This window comes from Garra rufa, chromosome 8 (assembly GCF_049309525.1).
Source record: "Garra rufa chromosome 8, GarRuf1.0, whole genome shotgun sequence".
In the NCBI taxonomy this organism is placed as follows: Eukaryota; Metazoa; Chordata; class Actinopteri; order Cypriniformes; family Cyprinidae; genus Garra; species Garra rufa.
In genome coordinates, this window is record NC_133368.1 from 32,041,906 (window position 1) to 32,063,278 (window position 21,373).

The 21,373-nt window shown below is 33.8% G+C and overlaps 1 protein-coding gene across 1 annotated transcript in view; it reads right to left on the reverse strand.

Moving 5' to 3' along the window:
- Positions 1–1,557: 1,557 nt before the first annotated feature.
- The window catches only part of vwc2l (von Willebrand factor C domain containing 2 like), a 37,208-nt gene continuing 17,392 nt past the window's right edge, over positions 1,558–21,373 (reverse strand). Inside the window, exons 2-3 of the mRNA XM_073845199.1 lie at positions 17,842–17,971; positions 1,558–1,894 (exon numbers count right to left, since the gene is read on the reverse strand). Coding sequence (XP_073701300.1) covers positions 1,743–1,894; positions 17,842–17,971 — 282 coding nt within the window. The 3' untranslated portion in view covers positions 1,558–1,742. The remainder of the gene's footprint in view (positions 1,895–17,841; positions 17,972–21,373) is intronic.

The following is a 21,373-nucleotide window of genomic DNA, read 5'->3' on the forward strand; positions in this document are numbered from 1 at the left end:
TGTAATGTCAGTTTTTGATCAATCTAATGCATTCTTGCTGATTAAAAGTATCTTATAGTTGTATAAGTAGTAGTGTACCCTTTTCATGGAAAGTGTTTGCTACCTATAATGCTGGATCTATCCTCATATGACTTTTCTTATATGAGTGATGCAATAAATCATTTCCCAGAACAATCACTGAATCATCTTCGCTTCTCGGCTGTGTTTCTCTTGGGCCGTTTTCCAATTACGTGGTGTAGATCTACCTTATTCCCTCTTGTTCCACTAATTAAACAATTAAATTCAAACTTGTCATTAATCATGTTTCTTAATGAACAAGTTCATACCCTCTAGTAACACTACCACTAAATATAACTCATACTTAACAAATGTGGCAACACAGAGGCTTGTACAGGACTAGTGGAAGCGTAGTTTTGTGTGTGTAATGTTGTTATGTATGCTATGCTAAAATATCTCACTGTAAGCGCAGACTAAAATAATCAAATTTATCTTCAGAGGACTGAGGTGGTATTTTAGGTTTAAATGTTCTCATTGAGCACTCCTGGTCATGTGAAATATACAAACACTGTGGTTAAGCAGCATAAGCAACTCATAAAAAGTGGGTGAATCTCATGAAACCTGTCAAGAACATGACCAGATGTCAAAATCAAAGGAACAAAGGGGGAAATTGTATTTTGTCTAATGAAAATGAAGATATTTAGATACTTAAGCATATTTACCCATAAATTATCATTACGGAAATGCTAAATACTTCATTATCATTATGTCTGATTAATGTAAAGCCAAGAAACTGTATCTAAAGTATTTATATATTCTGATAGTGTTTGTTGTACTTCATAATGATTTAAATGTGTTTTTAACACGTATGTAATTATTTTAATAATTTATAATATATAATTTTAATATTTTAGTAATTTGATTATTTTATATTCTTATTTTAATTTAATACAGCAAAAAAATATTGTATTTTATTAGTGAGACTATAATGAGAATGATGCGAATTTGGGTTAAATAAAAATTGAAACTGCACAAATTTTTAATGATAAATAGACTTAATTTTGTTCATGCAAAATATGATTTCTAATTTTACTGTCTTTATTTTACAGTAAAAACCTTTTTTTTATTGGTGTTGTAAAATATTTAGATATTATGGTAGTATTTTATGTACATGTACATGATTTATTATTTTTAAATAATAAAAATCTTTTTTAATATATAATTTGTTTAATTTTAGCATTTTTATTATTTTAATATTTTAATAATTTAAATATATTTATATTATATTTAATACTGTAAAAGTACTGCATTTCATTAATCATGTGGAGCTACAAAAAACAACTTTAAGGCAAATATAAAATGCAAATTTGGGTTAATTTTAATGGAAAAAGATCAAAGTGCAAAAAATGATAATGCATTTTTGCAAAGTATGATTTTTGATTTTATTCTCTTGACTTTGGAGTGAAATGTTTTCATGAGGTTCACCCTAGTATAAACTCATCACAGGAAAAAAAAAAAGTGTCCTCAGTGAAAGACACTTGTCATGATTCTGCCAAAGACTTTTTATATGTGTGTGTGTGTGTACAGTATGTTCCATGTATCTCAGCATGTCCAGCCATCTCAGTTTGCCAGAGGAATTGTGCTCCTGCCAATCAGTCCCTCGCTGTCAAAAGGTGGGCCGTCCCCTGCGCCGACAGCCACGTTGCACATCGCATCGTGTCCCTCCCTTCAACTCCGGAGGGTTCCTATGATGACGGCTGACCGTTGAGACACTCCCGACGCAAGCACTGCGCAGGCTTCCACCAGTCCCCGCTGTGGCACCGACAGATGGTGCAGTCGTCCACCTTCACTTCAATGCCAGCTGGGATGATCGTCGTTCCAGCGAAGCAATTTGGACCTGTCACATGGGAGAAAGGAGGAGATTTTAAGGAAGCAGGAATGAGCGAGAGCTCACAGGAGCCTCTTTTGGAGGGGGAAATGCCGGAGTGACTCATGGGAGTTCTGAAGGCGGAACAGACGTATGGATGTTTTTCACAGCCATGCACCGATGGGCTTGTTTTTGTAACACTAAAGCTCTTTTGCTCCTCTTTCTTCCTCTCTTTTTCTTTCTCTCTAATTCTCCCCCTCACACACCCATCCTCTCACTGGGATGCTTTGCATTCTAATGCGCCACAGGCTGCAGGGGCTGCTGAACAGTCATGCTGGCACTATGCGTGATCTGAGCACGCTCTACTCATTTTCTTCTATTGTGGCCTTGAAGCATTGTAGACCATGAGCTATGCAGAAAAACAATCGGTTGAAAATACATTGAACTTACTACTGATTTAATCAACCAAACTGACTGCAAATAATCATATATATCAATCACTCATAAGTTCAAACTCGGGGGCACCATAGAAGTCCATTATATGGAGAGAAATCCTGAAATGTTTTCCTCAAAAAACACCATTTCTTTACGACTGAAGAAAGAAAGACATGAACATCTTGGATGACAAGGGGGTGAGTACCTTATCTGTAAATTTTTGTTCTGAAAGTGAACTATCTCTTTTTTTTATTCAAATTTCCTGATAATTTACTCGCCCCCATGTCATCCAAGATGTTCATGTCTTTCTTTCTTTAGTTTTTTTTCCCCCCATATAGTGGACTTTAATGGTTAACCACAAAGGATGAGCATTTGTAGTTAAAAAGTTCATACATTTTTCTGTCTTTTTTTTTTTTAAGAAAATGACCAATCGTTTAGCTAGATAAGACCTTTATTCTTCAGCTGGGATTGGGTAGAGCCCTTTGAAGCTGCACTGAAACTGCAATTTAGATTTTCAACCTGTTGGCCACCATTGAAGTCCACTACATAAAGAAATAAAGTAGTATTTTCCTCAAAAACCTTCATTTCTTTTTGACTGAAGAAAGAAAGACAAAGATGAAATGGGTCAACGAGTAAATTATCAGGAAATTTTAATTCTGGAAGTGAACTAATCCTTTAAGGCCAGTTATAGTTAGATTAGCTTTCAGAAATTTGGGCTCAGTAGGATTTTTTTTTTTTTTTTTTTTTTTTTTAGCAAAATTAAATAAATTGCTACTTATATTCAGCAATGATGCATTAAATTGATCAAATGTGACACTGAAAGACTTTCAATGTCTAACAAAAGCTGTTCTTGAGAACTTTTCTTTTATCAAAGCAGGGTTCGTACAAGGTTCTTAAAAAGCTTGAAGTACTTGAATTTGAGTTTTTGGTCTGGATTTTTAAAAATGAAAAAAAAAAAATGAAATTTAAGGTCTGGAAAACCCTTGAAAACAGAAATATTTCTGAGGAGGTACTTAAAAAAAGTGCTTGAATTATTGAAAGACAATGTATCTACTGTGTGAAATAAGTCTTTAAATTTGTCAATAAGCACATATCTTTTCAAGCTAAATTCACACAATTCAAAAAAACATCATACCCTTTTCTCTTATTTCAGTTAATGTCAGAAAACAATCAAGCTAAGCAAGTAGTTGTATTGACAATGTTGTGTAAACATGGCTGAAGACGTGAAAAGAGGAACAGATGAACCGAATCAATTGAGTCATTTATGCTGGAACCACTCATGACTTCGATCAAAAACCAGAGCAAATTAAAAGAGCCATTCATTTTAGAATTTCAGCATCGCTGGGTGAAATTGAGTATTTCGAAACTGAATCAGTTAAACGATTAAAAGTTAAATGATTAACTGTTTTAAAGCGCTCCAAAACTTTTTTTTAATAAGTAATATGCATTGCTAAGGACAATTTTAAAGCCGATTTTCTCAATATTTCGATTTTTATTTATTTTTTTTTTTTTTGCACCCTCAGATTCCAGATTTTTTCAAATAGTTGTATCAAACCATAACAAACCATACATCAGTGCTGTTCTTTTGAACTTTTCTTTTATTAAATAGTCCAGAAATATTTTTTTACAGTTTCCACAAAAGTCTTAAGCAGCACAACAATTTTCAACATTCATAATTAATTTCTCTTTAGCACCAAATCAGCATATTAAAATGATTTCTAAAGGTTCATGTGAGAACAGCTGCTAAAAAATTCAGCTTTGTCATTAGAAAAATGAATTAATTATTAAACTATATTATAATTGAAAACATATTTTAAATTGTAATAATATTTAGCAATTTTACTGTTTGTACTTTTTTTAAATAAAAGAAATGGGGCCTTTATAAGGATTAAAAACAACTTACAGACCCTACAGATCCCAAACTTATTATATTTACATGACATTACTCTAGCTAAAATCTCACTGAGCTCACAAAGGAAAATAAATGAAATCTTTTAATGTTGACATATATAATGTACATTTGTACGAAGGAGATCTTTGGCTGAAACATCATGTGAACTGCTCCCTTTTACTGATTTTGTTTGATCTGTGTTGGTGAGATGATCAAATATACAGTTTTCCAAAGTAATTCCAAATAGCCATGTAATGAGATTCTATAAAACTATGCAGATTTTCATTCAGTCAAGAGCACTTTAAAAAATAAAAATAAAAAAAAGAAGAAGAAGAAGAGGAAATTTGACTAAACATTGGGTGTACTATGATTATCATTTACAAGAACACTTCAATTTTTATGCAATTCCTCACTTCCCTTCCCCAATGAGCAGATATTAGTGGCCTGCTGTGGATTAACCCCGAAGCGGTTGGTATAATTGCTTAGCAAATATCTGTGCGTTCATGTCCATATTTACCCATGTAAATTAGCAATGATCATTTCTAAACGATAGCAAATCAAAAGTGGAACAGGCCAACTCAATGTGAGGAATTCCTATGATGAGTTTAAGCAATAATGCTTTTAACCATAAAATTAAAGCCACATTTGTCTGAATGTTTTCTAAGATTATTTCATTTGTGCTATGTTAGGAATTAATATGAATACATCAATTTTTCTTTTTCTTTTCTTTTGTGCTCTTGTCACAGTGAAAATATATATTTAAATAATGAGCAATATACTAATATTTGTGACCCTGGACCACAAAATCAGTCTTAAGTAGCATGGGTATATTTGTAGCAATAGCCAAAAATACATTGCATGGGTCAAAATTATTGATTTTTCTTTTATGCCAAAAAACATAACATTATTTAATAAAGATCCTGTTCCATTAATATATTTTGTAAATTCCCTACCGCAAATATATTAAATCTTAATTTTTAATTAGTATTATGCATTGCTAAGAACTTAATTTGGACAACTTTAAAGGCGATTTTCTCAATATTCAGATTTTTTTTTGCACACTCAGATAGATGTATCTCAGCCAAATATTATCATATCCTAACAAACCATACATCAGTGGAAAGCTTTTAGATGATGTATGAATCTCAATTAAAAAAAAAAAAACCCTTCTGACTAGTTTTGTGGTCCATGGTCACATTTATTTATCTGTGAGTGCTGCATTTCTTTGTCTTTTAGCCTACAGTCTCTGTTACAGCGCTTGACCTCTGGTGACCTCTAGGGGGACTGAAACGACAATCAGTGGTTACTATAAAACAAAATCTATAACAAGGGTCAAGGTATGTATAGAGCATATCTGCTTATCCAACAGTTTAGTCTAGCATAGTCCAGTTTGAGTTCCATTAAATATTAATATTAGCTTGTGTGTGTATGTTCAGGCTACTTATCAGTCCTATTTTAGTGATAAGATGTTTTCGTAGATACATATCTTAGGAACAAATTAGATATCAGCATTAATCTCGAACCCAGACCCCTGTGGGCATACAGAGTTCTTTAGATATAATTGTACTAGCGTGGTAAATAAGATTATTGTGGATTTGCTCTAATAAAAGGGGTTTAACAGAATACCTGCAGTGTAAGATGTAGGCGTATGATTATCACAGTAGATTTTTATTTATTTATTTATACGTCAAGACTTTTTGTTGGTGGGATCAGATTGGAGATTCAGCCTAGGAGTGTATTAAACAAGATAAAAGATACTCGGTGTTTATCCACTTGCTTTGCTGATCTCCCAGTCGCAAATTATCCTGAATTATTAACAAGCGTCTTAAGGCTTGGCTTTGAGCAGTCTTGTGGTTCTGATGATCTGTTATTTGTTATGTAATGTTTTTAATTGCCCACGTCTGTAATCCTATTTGACATTTATCAAATTTAGTAAGAGCTGATTCAGATTTTACAAGTTTATATATCAGCATTGTAAGTTTTTTTTATTTTTTTTATTGGCATATGCTTTTTACAGAAAGCCAATAACCCAGCGAACAGGGAGCGTTCTCAGAACTTTAGCCAATGTTAAAGTTATGAACAAATGTTCTTCCAGTAATGTTGATAGAACCTTTGTTCAAAGTTACCTTGTCTCAGAATTCTAGTCAAAAGTCATAGGAAAAGTTTTTTTTTTTTGCTCACCAAGCCTGCAATTATTTGATCCAAAATACAGCAAAAGCAGTAATATTGTGAATTATTTTTACTATTTAAAAAACTGCTTTCTATTTGAATATATTTTACAATGTAATTTATTCCTGTGATCAAAGCAAAATTTTTAGCATCATTATTCCAGTCTTCAGTGTCACATGATCCTTCAGAAATTATTATAATATGCTGATTTGCTGTTCAACAAACATTTATTATTATTATTATGATTAACAAAATGTAAACAGTTGAGTACATTTTTTTCAGGATTCTTTGATTAATAAAAAAAGATCCAAAGATCAGCATACTTTTGCAACATTATACATGTTTGGGGAAATAATTGAAGAAATTAATACTTTCATTTAGCAAGGATGCTTTAAATTGATCGAAAGTGATGATAACGACATGTATGATGTTATAAAAGATTTATATTTCAGATAAATGCTGTTCTTCTGAAATTTTTATACATTAAAGAGACCTGAAAAAATCTACTAAGCTGTTTTCAACATAATAATAATGGGTTTTTTTTAAACAGCAGATCAGAATATTAGAATGATTTCTGAAAAATTATATGACTAGAGTTTTGATGCTAAAAATTCAGCTTTGAAATCAGGAATAAATTGCATTTTAAAATACATTCAAATAGAACACAGTTATTATAAATAATAATATATAAGTAGTATAAGTAAAATATTTCAAAATTTTAATGTTTTTACTGTAATTTGGATCAAATGGTAACACTTTACAATAAGGTTAATTAGTTAAACATTAGTTAATGTATTAACTAAAATGAACTAACTAAGAGCAATACATTTGTTACTGTATTTACTAATCTTTATTAACGCTAGTTAATGGAAATACAGTTGGTCATTGTTTGTTCATGTTAGTTCACACTGCATTAACTAATGTTAACAAAATTTTAATAATGTATTAGTAAATGTTGAAACTAACATTAACAAAGATTAATAAATGCTGTATAAGTGCTGTTCATTATTAGTTCATGTTAACTAATGTGGTTAACTAATGTTAACTAATGAACCTTATTGTAAAGTGTTACCGATCAAATAAATGCAGGCTTGGTGAGCAAAAGAGACAAAAAAACATAAAAAAAACTTACTGTTCAAAAACTTTTGACTGGTAGTGTGTGCAATATATTTTATGTATATTATAAATCATATATGAATATATGCAAATATCACTTATACATGTATGTGTGTGTATTTACATGTACATTATGTAAACACAAACTTTTATTTTGGATGTGATTAAGAAATAACACTTCCATTTTAACGTTTTAACCTGATGGGAACATTAGCAAAATATTATATCCATACCAGTGATCTTATTCATGTGTGTTCATCAATATGTCACGTTTAACTATACATTTGTCATCATAGTTTGCGGCTTCCTGAAAAAAATATGGGCACCAGCCACTGATCAATCAGGTCTTATTAAAAAAGATTACTATAATGACCGTGATCTTGGTAATCAATAGCGATCTGCAAGAGCCCATACTTCTTATTGAATCTTTTGTAAATGGGTTATTTAATACCCTTACACTTTGTGGACATTTTTAGCTCTGAATGAAGCACTTCTCCAAAACATCTTTTCTGTAAAGCCTGGAGGATCTTAAAGTGCCACTGTCAAGCAACAGCCGTTTCATCTACATATATGATCCAGGCAGAATTTATTTATTTATTTTTACAAACGTGGTAGCACAATTCATGATTATTTGATAATGAGATCTGAATAACTTAACCATCAGCTCCATACCCTGCCCATTAAAAATCAGCATTTACAGAAGCAACATTTCAGCATATATGCAAGGCCATTCTTGATGACAAGCAAGTCCTTGAAAAGTACTTCTGGTTTGATATGGCAGTATTCCCTGAAATATAGTCCTCACTCTGTGTCAGTAAAAGTCAGCAGTGCCACACATTTCAGAAAGAGTTCAAGCTTCATGACCTCCCTTTTACTGTGGGGGAAAACAACTAGATTGCCTTTTAACCACATCACAGACATGTTAATAGACTTGCAATAGGGCGGCAGGGTTAGCGGTGCACAAATTGCTTTACTGCCTACAATATTCTGCATGCTCCTATGAGACCTGAAGGAGTCTTACATGCACTCAAATATTTGATTTCCATCAGTAAAAATTATGAGCTGTTGGCATAAGTGCAAAAGCAACCATTCAAAGGGGAGGGGAGGGGACTACTAGCCTAGCCAAGAGCAGTTATTTATCATTCTATAGAAAAGAGCGTCACTGGTGCAAGGACACCTTGGTCAGGTGGAAGGGTACCAAACAGATAACGGATAAGATCTTGCTCAATGTCAGTCCTTAATGACCCAGACATCTGTTTTAAAACTACTGGTTTATTAAGAAGATCAAGTTCTTGATTACAACATCATTGCAAATTGTAAGGGGTAAGGTTGTAAGATGCATTTTTTTATTAGTTCATAATTGCCAGTTAAAAGGAGTAGAATGAGAAAGCAATATTATGGAAGAAGGACTTATTTTTAGCCAGTAGCAATGGTTTGAAGTTTAAAATAATGCATTTGTTTATTTATAACATGCCGGTTTGTCACTTCACAAAACATGTATTGATGGACTGTAGTTGTGTGGTTTTCTAATGGATTATTGTGATGTTTTTATCAGCTCTCATTCTGACGGCACCCATTTACTGCAGAGGATCCTCTGGTGAGCGAGTGACATACTCCTAACTTTCTCCAAATCTTTCCCCATGTTAAAACAAACTCATCTACATCTTGGATAGTCTGAGGGTGAGTACATTTTCAGCAACTTTATTTTTGGATACACAGCTGTTTTTTTTTGTTTTTGTTTTGTGATAGTTGTTCATGAGTCCCTTGTTTGTCCTGAACAGTTTAACTGCCCGATGTTCTTCAGAAAAATCTTTTAGGTCTCACAAATTCTTTGTTTTTTCAGCATTTTTGTGCATTTGAACCCTTTCCAATAGTGACTGTATGATTTTGAGATCTATCTTTTCACACTGAGGACATCTGAAGGACTCATATGCAACTATTATAGCAGGTTCAAACACTCACCGATGCTTTGGAAGGAAACACAATGCATTTGATGCAAGTTAAAGAGCAGGTTAAATTTAATCTTTTTTGTCTTCTGGGAAACATGTAAGTAGCTTCTGAAGGGCAGTACTAAATGAAAAAAAAAGATATTTAGGCAAAATAAAAAAGTTTACATCTTCATTCTATTCAAAAGTTTACACCCCTGGCTCTTAATGCATTGTTTTTCCTTCTGGAGCATCAGTGAGTGTTGACCCTTCTGTAATAGTTGCATATGTTACATAGTTTCCTCAGTTTTTTTTATTTATTAATTATTTTTATTATAAATTCTAAAGTCTTGTGGACTATATGTAAAGTATTTTATGTGAAATACCTTATTCAGGTAAGTACTAAATTAGAAAAAAAATGTGCATTTTGTGCATTTTGTGCATTCTGCAAGGTATAAACTTTTGACCTGGACTGTATATTATTATTATTTTAGATTTTCACTTTTCATTTTACCTGTATTTTAAATTTAAATATTTTTTCTATGTGCTTTAGTCATTTTAGTTAGTAATTTATTTGTATCTTCATTTATTATTTTAGGTTTAGTTTTAGTGCTTCAAGCTTTTCATCAAATATTTACTATATTTATTAATATTTTATTCCAGCTTTATTTCAATTAACAAAAATAAATTTTACCAGTTTTACTTTTAGCTTACAATAAAAGGACTGGTCATATAACAGTGCTTAAGTGCTTATCTTCAATAATATGACCTTTGATTTTAACATTATTTTTGTTAAAGTCTGGGCCATAAAAAACATTGCACTGACTGATCTTGAAAAATATAAGAGTGGCTTGATTTGGTCTCAAGATGCACATCAGTAGTTTTTTTAAGCATGTTACTTAAATGTCCTAATTGAACTATGGCCTAATCCTGGTTTAGTCTAAGCCCTGTCTGGGAAACTGGGCCATATTGTATTATTTTGACATTGCAATTGAGATTTGAATAATATGATATCTTGTGTATCTTCAATCTCAAATATTAAGGCTGAAAGTGCAAAAGGCATCAAATTACATTGAAACTACAGCCCTAATGTTGAACATGGAGTGCAAAAACCACCAAATGATTACTTCTGTCTCTAAACAAAGTCTCTTAAGGGTCTTCACAGAAGATCCCAAAAGTGAACTGAGTGAAAAAGGCCAGTTAGCCTTGGTTGTACCTGGCCTTGGTTTACTTAAGCTGTAATAGTCAAATATTTTCACTTTCCCTGCTGAAAAAACCAGCATATGCTGGTTTTTTCAGCAGGGTTCACATTGCAGTGCAGCCCAGTTAAACCCTTGAGTCTTTTTATAGTAACAAATGGTGGCAAAAGTATGAAAATAAAGTGAACCTGGAGCACTTTGCTTTCACAGTGCACAGAAGAAGAGAACCAAAGAGTGGGCTTAAAGTGAACAAATCTCACAGCTCTGAGATGGATTCTGTATGAAGAGTTATTAATTGCAAACAATGAGACATAACAGTGTACTGTTGCTACTTTATCCAGGCATGCAGTGCATACAAACTATATATTTACAGCATGTTTAGATTCACCCATACAGTCTTTATCATAGGTAAAGTTACTCTGTTGCAGTAAAGGCCCACGTCATTGCCCTCAGATTTGCCTGCAACCTACAAGCAAGCAATTACTATGGTAACTACTGAAGCTACTGAGAGACGGTTGCCCACGATTGGCTCACCCACATAGAAACATGGCCAGTTGTCTTTCCAGCAGTGCACAAACTGAGCTTGGTATGGTTGGACAAAGTTCTTGTTAACATGGGTTTTAAAAGGCTGCATCATGTGCCAATGTTTAGAGGCATAATCTGGTAATTAGCAGTCAGTAGCAAGCCAGCATACCACTTTTTCTTGAGGCTATTTTTGAGTTTTTAAGGTTTAAAACCACTTTAGCAAAAAAAGTACTTCATTCCTGTGAGGTTCATTAAGAAAGCGTTCAAAACAAAGTAATACTTTCTAGGCTTCTTTTGTTTTGACGTGACACGAGAGAGCTATACAGTGCCTTGCAAAAGTATTCATACCCCTTCATTTTTTTCACGTTTTGTTGTAGCATTATGTTAAACTGCTTTAAATTAGTTTTTCCCCACATCAATTTACACGCCATACACCATAATAATGACAAAGCAAAAACCAGATTTGCAAATTTTACAAATTTATTAAAAATAAAACACTGAAATAAGTATTCATACCCTTATCTCAAGTCTTTTTGGGTATGATGTGACCCCTGCTGAAAAAACAGCATATGCTGTTTTTTTCATCTGCATTTGGCAATTATCTGCCATTCTTTGCCTCACCTTTTCACCTCACAAGCTTTGTCAGCTTGGATGGGGGCTGGCAGACATTTTCTAGAGTCCTCCCTGGTGAAAAAACCAGCTAAAACCAGCCTAGGCTGGTTGGCTGGTTTTAGCTGGTCAACCAGCCTGGTTTTAGCTGGTCATAGCTGGGAGGCAGGCTGGTTTTAGAGGGGTTTTGGCCATTTTTCCAGCCTGGCCAGGCTGGTCAGGCTGGTCTTAGCTGGTCAGGCTGGGAAACCACCAGCTAAAACCAGCCTGACCAGCCTGGCCAGGCTGGGAGACCAGCTAAAACCAGCCATTTCCAGCTTAAACCAGCTAAGACCAGCCAACCAGCCTAGGCTGGTTTTAGCTGGTTTTTTCAGCAGGGCTAGTTGTTCCAGTCGTCTTCCATTATGGATAATGGAGGCTACATGCTTCTGTGAACCTTCAATGCAGCAGATTTTTTTTTCTGAACTCTTCCCTAGATCATTGCCTTAACGCAAGTCTGTCACTGAGCTCTACAGGCAGTTATCTTGACCTCAGGACTTGGTTTTTGCTCTGATATGCGTTTTCAGCTGTTAGACCTTTTCTTAGAGGGGTGTGCCTTTCTAAATCATACTCATTCAAATGAATTGGCCACAGTTTAACTCCACTCGAAGTGTAGTAACATCTAGAAGCAATATGAATGCTCCTGAGCTAAATTTCGAGTGTCCCAGAAAAGGGTATGAATACTTATGCAACGTGATCTTTTCAGTTTTTTTATTTCTAATAAATTTGCAAAGTTGTTACAAACCTGTTTTGTGCTTTGTCATTATGGTGTATGAGATGTAGATTGATGTGGAACAATAAGTAATTTAAAGCAGTTTAACATAATGCTGCAACAAAACAAAATGTGAAAATAATTAAGGGGTATGGATACTTTTGCAAGGCACTGTATGTTTATGGCAGTTGAGAATTGTGCTATAAAAATGATGCAGTCATGTCTGAACTTTGATTGACTGAGACTTGGCATTCCCTGTGTCATTGTTGATCCTCTGCCAGCTCCGTCAATGCTGGGATAAGTGTCTCTTGACATTTACCGTCTCAGTTTGTCCATGTGGAACAATCTGAGAGAGATTACATGACAGACTGTTTAGAACAGCTCTTGACCAACGCTATTAGAATTGATTGAACTAGAGATAAAGTCTCTCAGACTAATTATTTTGCCTTTCTTCCTCCTACAATTGCATCCAAATAGAGCCAAGCAAGTTCTTAGATAATACGTTCTCTCTGTGATGTCATTTCAAACCAAAGCCTTGATAAAATTAACAAGAATAGAAAATTCTCTAATGAATTTTAAGGACAGTCGTCAACATGATGGTGCAAAAACTCTGAAAAGCTTTACTTTAAAGTGCTCATATTGATTTTGTTACTGCTATTATTATTAGAACACTTTTAGAACATTTAGTAAAGTTGTTTGTGCCAAACAGTCAGAATATGTTTTTTGCAATCCTTAAAATTAATTAGGCTGTTGTGTGTTTTAAGATTTTTAACTTTAAATGTTTTAGAAAGTCTCTTATGCTCACTAAGGCTGCATTTACTGTATTTGATCAAGAATACAGTAAAATACAGTAGTAATATTGTGAAATATTTTTACAACTTACATTGCCGGTCAAAGGTATTTGAACAGTACAATTTTTAATGTTTTTTAAAGAAGTCTCTGCATTTATATTGTTACAAAAGATTTCAATTTCAGATAAATGCTGTTCTTCTATTCATCAAAGAAACCTAAAAAAATTCTACTACTGTTTTTAGCATAATAATAATAATAATACATGTTTTTAAGCAGCAAATCAGAATATTAAAATGATTTCTGAGGAATCATGTGACTGGAGTAATGATGAAAAAAATTCAGCTTTGAAATCACAGGAATAAATTACATTTAAAAATATATTCAAATAGAAAACAGTTATTTTAAATTGTAAAAATATTTCAAAATTGTAGTGTTTTGCTGTACTTTGGATCAAATAAAAAACATTCTTACCGTTCAAAAACTTTTGACTGGTAGTGTATTATATACATTTTTCTTTGTTTATAATTTTAAAAAATATAAACAAAAATGAGTTTTAAGCATCCATTATTCCAGGCTTTATTGTCCCATGATTCTTCAAAAATCATATAATATGCTGATTTGCTGCTCAAAACCTTTTGTAACATCATAAATGTATTTAGTGTAATTTTTGGAAAATGTAATGCATTGTTGTCGAATAAAGGTATCAATTTCTTTTTTTTTTTTTTTTAATAATTAACTTAATTTTTTACTAAATTTTTAACTAAAATACTTAATTTCCAGAATGCATTACTTTCTATTGTACTATATTTCTATGATTTACTTAATTCCTTTTTCTATCTCAACTTGCTATGAGATGTAGCCAACTCCAAATTCCATGTCATGAATTGAAATGGAGCCAAATCTTAAGAATTTTGTCTGACCCTGAAGTAAGTGCTGTCTTTGCATGAGAAACGCATTACCTAAATGCAGTACTGGAGTAGAAGGTTTGAGGTCTGAAAGGATATTTTATTATATACATTACACAATGAACCCTTTTATATCAAAGTATCAAGTAAAATTTGATTCTTTCTGATATGACCCCTTTAAAAGATCTTGGAAGCAGACTTGGTTATTTCCTCCAGGGGACGGGCTCCACCGCAGCCTCCCTAAAATGCCAGCACCACAAGCTCGTCACCGTACCCTGTCTGCCTGGATTAGTTCTTTTCCAGGCTGTAGGCGAGGTTTGTGTATCCGTGTGTGCGTATCTCTGGCTTTCTTTCTGCGCTAGTAAAGCAGCAAGTCACAGCCGGGCTCTATTTAGCAACTATACCTAACACCACACTTCTGATTGTAATGTGGATCCTGGAGAATGTAGGTCAATGTGTGCCAGAAGGGAAAAAAGGAGGGAATTTCATAGATTTTAAAGTTGCACTTAGAAGATTAGATATGATTTTTCTTTACAAATCTATTTTCAAACATGTCTCCCGAGGCACTCCAGTTTTTCTTTAAAACTGAAGACAGAAACTCGGCAGCAATTTGCAAACTTGATTCAGTTTTATCTTGTTAAAATCTACTAAGTCGAAAAAAGGTTTTCTGATGCTCTCATGTTTATGCCTCTACAGCTTCCTCATGTAAAAGATGTTCTTTCAAAACCAGCACTTTATTACAGATAATATTTTCTGTTATATCAGTGTAGAAAAATAATGTTAACATTTTCATGTTCACAATTTTTGGTACTTTGGTACTTCAAGATATTATTATTACTATTATTATGATTATTATTGTTTTAGTTTGTTGATTTAGCCATCATGTCATGGATTTTCCGCTTCCAAAAATTGCTAGTTAAAGAGCAGGTCATATGTGACCCTGGACCACAAAACCAGTCTTAAGCAGCATAGGTATATTAGTAGCAATAGCCAACAATACATTGAATGAGTCAAAATTATTGTTATTTCTTTTATGCCAAAAATCATTAGGATATTAAGCAAAGAATGTTCCATTTAAGATATTTTGTAAATTTCCTATTGTAAATATATCAAAACTTAATATTTGATTAGTAATATGCATTGCTAAGAAATTCATTTAAAAACCTTTAAGATTCCAGGTTTTCAAATAGTTGTATCTCAGCCAAATATTGTCCTATCATAACAAACCATACATCAATGGAAAGCTTATTTATTCAAATTCCAAAAATTGGCCCTTATGACTGGTTTTGTGGTCCAGGGTCACATATGATTTGTCATATGATGTGTCCTTATATTGTGTTTTAAGGTCCCCTACAACAGGTTTAAAAGCATACAAGGTCAGAAAACATTTTTAATTGTCATGTTTTCAGAATGTACATTTATACATAGTCATTTGTCAATGATTTTAAAAGTGTTCTTTCAACCAGCTCCCTTCCACAAGACGATACTTGAGCAAGTTAGCGAGCTTTACGATCTGTGTTGCCAAGTCCGGGTTGAAGCGACCCCAATAATGTCATATTTAGCCCCTCAAATGGGAATTTGCCAGGGTAACCCTGACAAAAGCATGTATTTTACACCTTGTGACATGATTTTTAACGGGGGACCCCCCCCCTCGAAATGCGATTGGGCTAGTTTTGAGTAGCAATTGGGAGGATTTTGTTGTGAAAACCTGGCAACCTTGATGCACAATAACATAAAACAATATAGTGATTCAATCCATTTTTAAAATAATGACAAAATATTTTGTTTAACACTTATGCAAGCAAATCAAGTTACATTCTTTATTATTAAAAGGAGTCATTAGAACATTGACAGTCTACATTAATCTACACATTCTTAGAAAACAGTGAATTAGCAGAACTATTTCAGTAAAATAGTAATATTGTGATTTACTTGGAAATGTAAAGCTACACTAGGTATACACAAATACTATAGAATATCCAAGACTTGTCACTCGTATAGTTTTGAATGGGGGAAAAATGCAACGTTCATTATGGCCGCGAAGCCCCGCCTTCTTCATGAAAGAGCCAATCGTTGATTAGATAAGTCAGCGTGTCACTGCAGCTGCCGTTAGAAGTCCCGGTTGCTATAGAAACAATCGGCGCTCAAAGATGTGCGCTCAGTACTGCGCATGCGCACTGGCTCATTTAGCCGGACAAATACGCGTTTTTTAACGCTATTAGAGCACAAGGAACCATATTTATGAGGCAGTTCTTGTTTAATTTCTTTGGAGATTTAAAATATGAAATTTAATCGTAAGCTTGGTGAATAGTTTTGGAGAATTTGATGTTTCCCCATTCAAAGAGATAGGAGCTGCACTTGCCTGCCCGAGAGGCGTTTCAAAGATGGCCGCCGAGTGACATGACTTGTCTTAAAGGGACTTTGGTATACATCACATATTAGCACAATAGATATTTTGAGCACTCGCTTAAAAATGTACACATAAGGTATCAATAGTACTTAAAGGTTGTGGTTTGGAGACACTTGTTAGTCCAAATAAAGACAATTAGAAGCCAAAGAATATAAAAGCCAATATTACAGAAGAACTCCTCAGTAAAATGACTAGCACACAACAAAAGGTTTGAATTGAATTGCTGTGGTATCGTGGAAAAAATTTATTTTAACCTCTAATTTGTCATATCATCATCTTTCAGCAATGAAAACGAAACAAACTTGCTTTTACAGCGCGGAACACAACGTCTTCTCGGCATGATGTAAACAACACTAACTATGGCCTGCTCTTTAATGTTACTGCACCATATTACATTTGTAGTGTTCTCACAGCACAAAATGCTCATTTTTTAAGTGAATACTGCCAAAATGATTCACAAATATAGCTTTTTTTCACTCAAAAACTGAAGTGCATGAGCTCAGATCAATGAGGCCTACAAGCATTTCCAAAAAGTAATACAAAATCTGTTATAATTGAAGGAAAGTTGACCATTTTGTGATGAGAGAATAATATAATGAAACAATTTTTAAAAGGCTGGTCCTCTTTGACTGGTTTTTCAGCACAACACAAGGGTTAAATCTATGTCCTTTACAGGCTGCTTGGTCTATAAGCATTGTGCCGATCACCGTTTTATTTATCCTACTGATTCACTGAGCTTACACTTTGTGTGTTTGTGCCTCTGTATCGGACTGACTCAGGGATATCTCTTGCCCTTGGCCATCCAGTGAGCCATTGGAATCCAATAATTGTAATTTTGGAATCGGGCCTTGCTGACTAGTGCATCAAGACACAGGAGATAGAGGAGTCCCCATTGGCCAATTAATCCTTCTTAGCATGGTCTTAATCAATGGGACACTGTTTATCTGAACCAAATTTCCCCTATAATTGAGCAGAGGATTGGTAATCAGAGCCCGCTAGCTGGTGATACCGAAATCTAATAGAAAGTTTGAGTGGGTTTTAAACAACCTGTGCATAGAGCTGTCTGTTTATACCACACTATCACATCTGCCTCGCTGCTATTTCTTGAACCCTGATACATGCCAGTCAGCGGAACAATTCGCTTCCCTTTGGGACTGTGAAGAGAGTACTCTAAGGAATTCTCCAAAGTACACCTTGCAGGTATTTTCGTCTTCTCCATAAACCTATAATAGGAAATAGGCCGTTCTTACCGTTTTTACAGATGGGGCAGCACTGTTCTGGCTCGTACACTGGGTTGACGCACTCCGGTACTGCACAGTCAGCGACCACACAATGCACCTCGTTATTTGGCTCGCAGCGACACCATTCACAGGGCGAAGGCTGGGGAGACAGAGAAATACGATACGGTGAGAGACAGTTACAGGTAAGACGTCACTGTTTAAATCAATTTGAAATATATATATATATATATATATATATATATATATATATATATATATATATATATATATATATATATATATATATATATATATATATATATATATATAAATGCATGTTATTCTATATAAAACAGCATATGTTTGCATGAAAACTGTACAAGTAATTGCTCTGAAAGTTTAGAAGAACGGCATTTGATCATGTTTGTTTATTTATTTATTCCAAATAAAAACAGTATAAGTTTGCATAAAAACTGTGTAAGTACTTGCTCTGTGTCTCCCTTTTCAACTCACCCCTCCAACCTTCTGGCTACTTTGTACACTACGCTTCAAAGGTTTGGGGCCATTGAGAAGTTTTAATGCTTTTAAAAGTCTTTTATGATCTAAGAAATCTCTTATGCCATATTTACACTGCAAAGGTGGCACAGAAGCACTTCTGTAGTGGCATTTAGGTGCTTTGCACAGACTGTTTAATGATGTTTAAAGGTAGCATAAATGCATTTACATAGCAATTGCACCTTTATACAGTACTTGGATATTAGGAACTGAGGTGGGTCAAAGTAGGCATAAATAATTCTGGCTTTTATGCGGCATTACGTCTTTATGCAGAATTTTGAGCAGGCAAAGGGTAGTCTTAACTTGGCTGTGTAAAGACACTTCAATTTACACTCTTGTAAAATCTGAGAAAATCAGTTGATTAACTCCAAGCAGAATCAATATTTTAACTGTTCATATGTTCCTTCTGTATTATTACCGTTCCGAAACCGGTCCGAGTAATACTGTGAAATATTATTGCAATTTAAAGTTTTTCAAAATGTAATTTGTTCCTGTAAAGCTTCATTTTTAGCAACCATTACTCCAGTATTCAGTTTCACATACACTACCAGTCAAATGTTTTTAAAGAAGTCTCTTTTGCTCATCAAGCCTGCATTTACTTAATCTAAAGTACAGCAAAAAATATTTTTACTGTTTAAAAAAAAAAACAGTTTTCTACTTGAATCATATTTTAGCGTAATTTATTCCTGTGATTTTAGAGCTGAATTTTTAGCATCATTACTCCAGTCACATGATCCTTCAGAAATCATTCTAATATTCTGATTTGCTGCTCAAAAAACATTTATTATTATGTTGAAAACAACTGAGTAGATTTTTTCAGGTTTCTTTGATGAATAGAATGTTCAGAAGAACAGCATTTATCTGAAATAGAAATCTTTTGTAACATTATACATGTCTTTATCATCACTTTTGTTCAATTTAAAGCATCCTTGCTAAATAAAAGTATTGATTTATATATAAATATATAAAATGGATCAGCATCTTAAAATGGTTTCTGAAGGATTATGTGACACTGACGACTGGAGTGATGATGCTGAAGAATTTAGCTTTGATGACAGCGATAAATTACATTTTAAAATGTATTCAAATAGAAAGCAGTTATTTTAAATAGTACAAATAATTCACAATATTATTGCTTTTGCTCTGTTTATATTAAGTAAATGCAGTCTTGGTGAGCAGAAGTGTTGAAAACGATAGTTTGACATTTCAGCATTATGAATTTCTTTACTTTCTTTACTTATCTGCTCTAAATTTGATAATTTATCTAGTTAAAAAGTAAAAATGGTTGCAAAAACATTTCGTATTGACTTTAATAGCCCCTTGCTTAAATTTGACAAATTACTAACATTTTTGTTAGCAATAATTAGTGCGCTCTTAGCATGCATAAAGATTTTTTTGCTATTGCATGACTTTAATGATAATGACTACTTATAAATAATTCAATAAGACAGTATCTAACCAGTGAACAACAACAGATGCAACAGACCATCCCTTTCAGTGCATATAGTACTTGTCGGTAAAGATAGCCCAAATTAATATGTGATTACTTCTACATTGGGTGTCTGTAATAAAATACACTGTTCCACCTGCTGAATATTACATGTATCTCAAAAGGCCATGAAATATTAAGTTTTAAACCCTTATAACCTACTGTGCCTTGTAAAAAAAAAAATATTTAGACCCTTCAACAGTTCTCTCTTGCAGAATTGCAAATCATACACTGAAGTTTGGCTTTCTCTGATCATTTAAAAAACTCTACATGTATTACTTTGACATTCCACAGATTTTAATATTCTGCAGAGACATCTTTTGCAGCAGTGCCAGCTTTAAATCTTTTGGAGTAAGGGTGTACCAGCTTCCCACACAGTTCAGGTATGTTTTTAGTCTATTTTTTCCAAATGATGCTACTTCACAGTTGGTATGCTAATGTTTGGTGGTGGGCAGTGGTAAATTTGCATTTTCAAAAAGTTTTGAATTTTGGCTAAAATCCTACCACAAAATCATGTGTGCTAGTATTACTGTCAGACCCCAGAGGGTTAAGGGAATAGTTTACCCATTATGGATTTGTTTCATGTGGATTACATTTGGATTATTGATTGATGTTTTTATCAGCTGTTTGAACTCTCATTCTGACGGCACCCATTCACTGCAGAGGATCCATTGGTGTGCAAGTGAAGTAATGCTAAATTTCTCCAAATCCAGTGAAGAAACAAACTCTGGCCTGAGGGTAACTCAAGCAAATTTTGATTTGTGGGTGAACTGTTTTTTATACATTCATAAACTCCACATTTTTTATACTTAATGGGCATTTGTTCCTCATTTGTGCCACAGTGTACACCAGTGTTGTGCAGATTTGGTTGACTAATGCACCTTTATTCTGTTCTCAGCTCCTGAACCTGCAGCCTCTTCAAAGTGATCGATATGCTCTCTCTGGCTTCTCTCACCGGTCTCCTTTATGTTCGCACAGAGAGTTTTGAGGTACGACCTTTTCAAGGAAGTGTCTGGGTGGTTTGATGTATCTTCCACATCCTGATAATTGAACCAGCAATGTCCACTGGGACATTCAATCTCTTGGATATTATACTGCACAGTTTTATTCTAATTCATGCACTTATTTTAACTTCCACAGTAGTATTTTTGAAATATACTCTAGTCTTTATTTTCACAGCAGTCCTTTAGAATAATGGTTCCTTAACTGTGGGGTTCCTCTCCAGAGAGTGTGGAAGTTATTTTAATGATTCACAGGTAGAGGCCAATCGTGAGGCAGCTTTATCATCGTTATGGCAATTGTTCCCCATCTATGCAAATTTAGAAATTATGCAGCATGGGGATTGAAAATTTATGCAAACAGCATATATGTTTTGGTATAACATAAATCCAATTCTGAATTTCAGTAGTTCGAGATAAACTGTTCTGATATATATGACTCTATATAAATGCCTAGACCGTAGTCCGTTTATCTGATGCATATTGCACACAGAACTGAAAAGCACTTTTTCGATCTGAC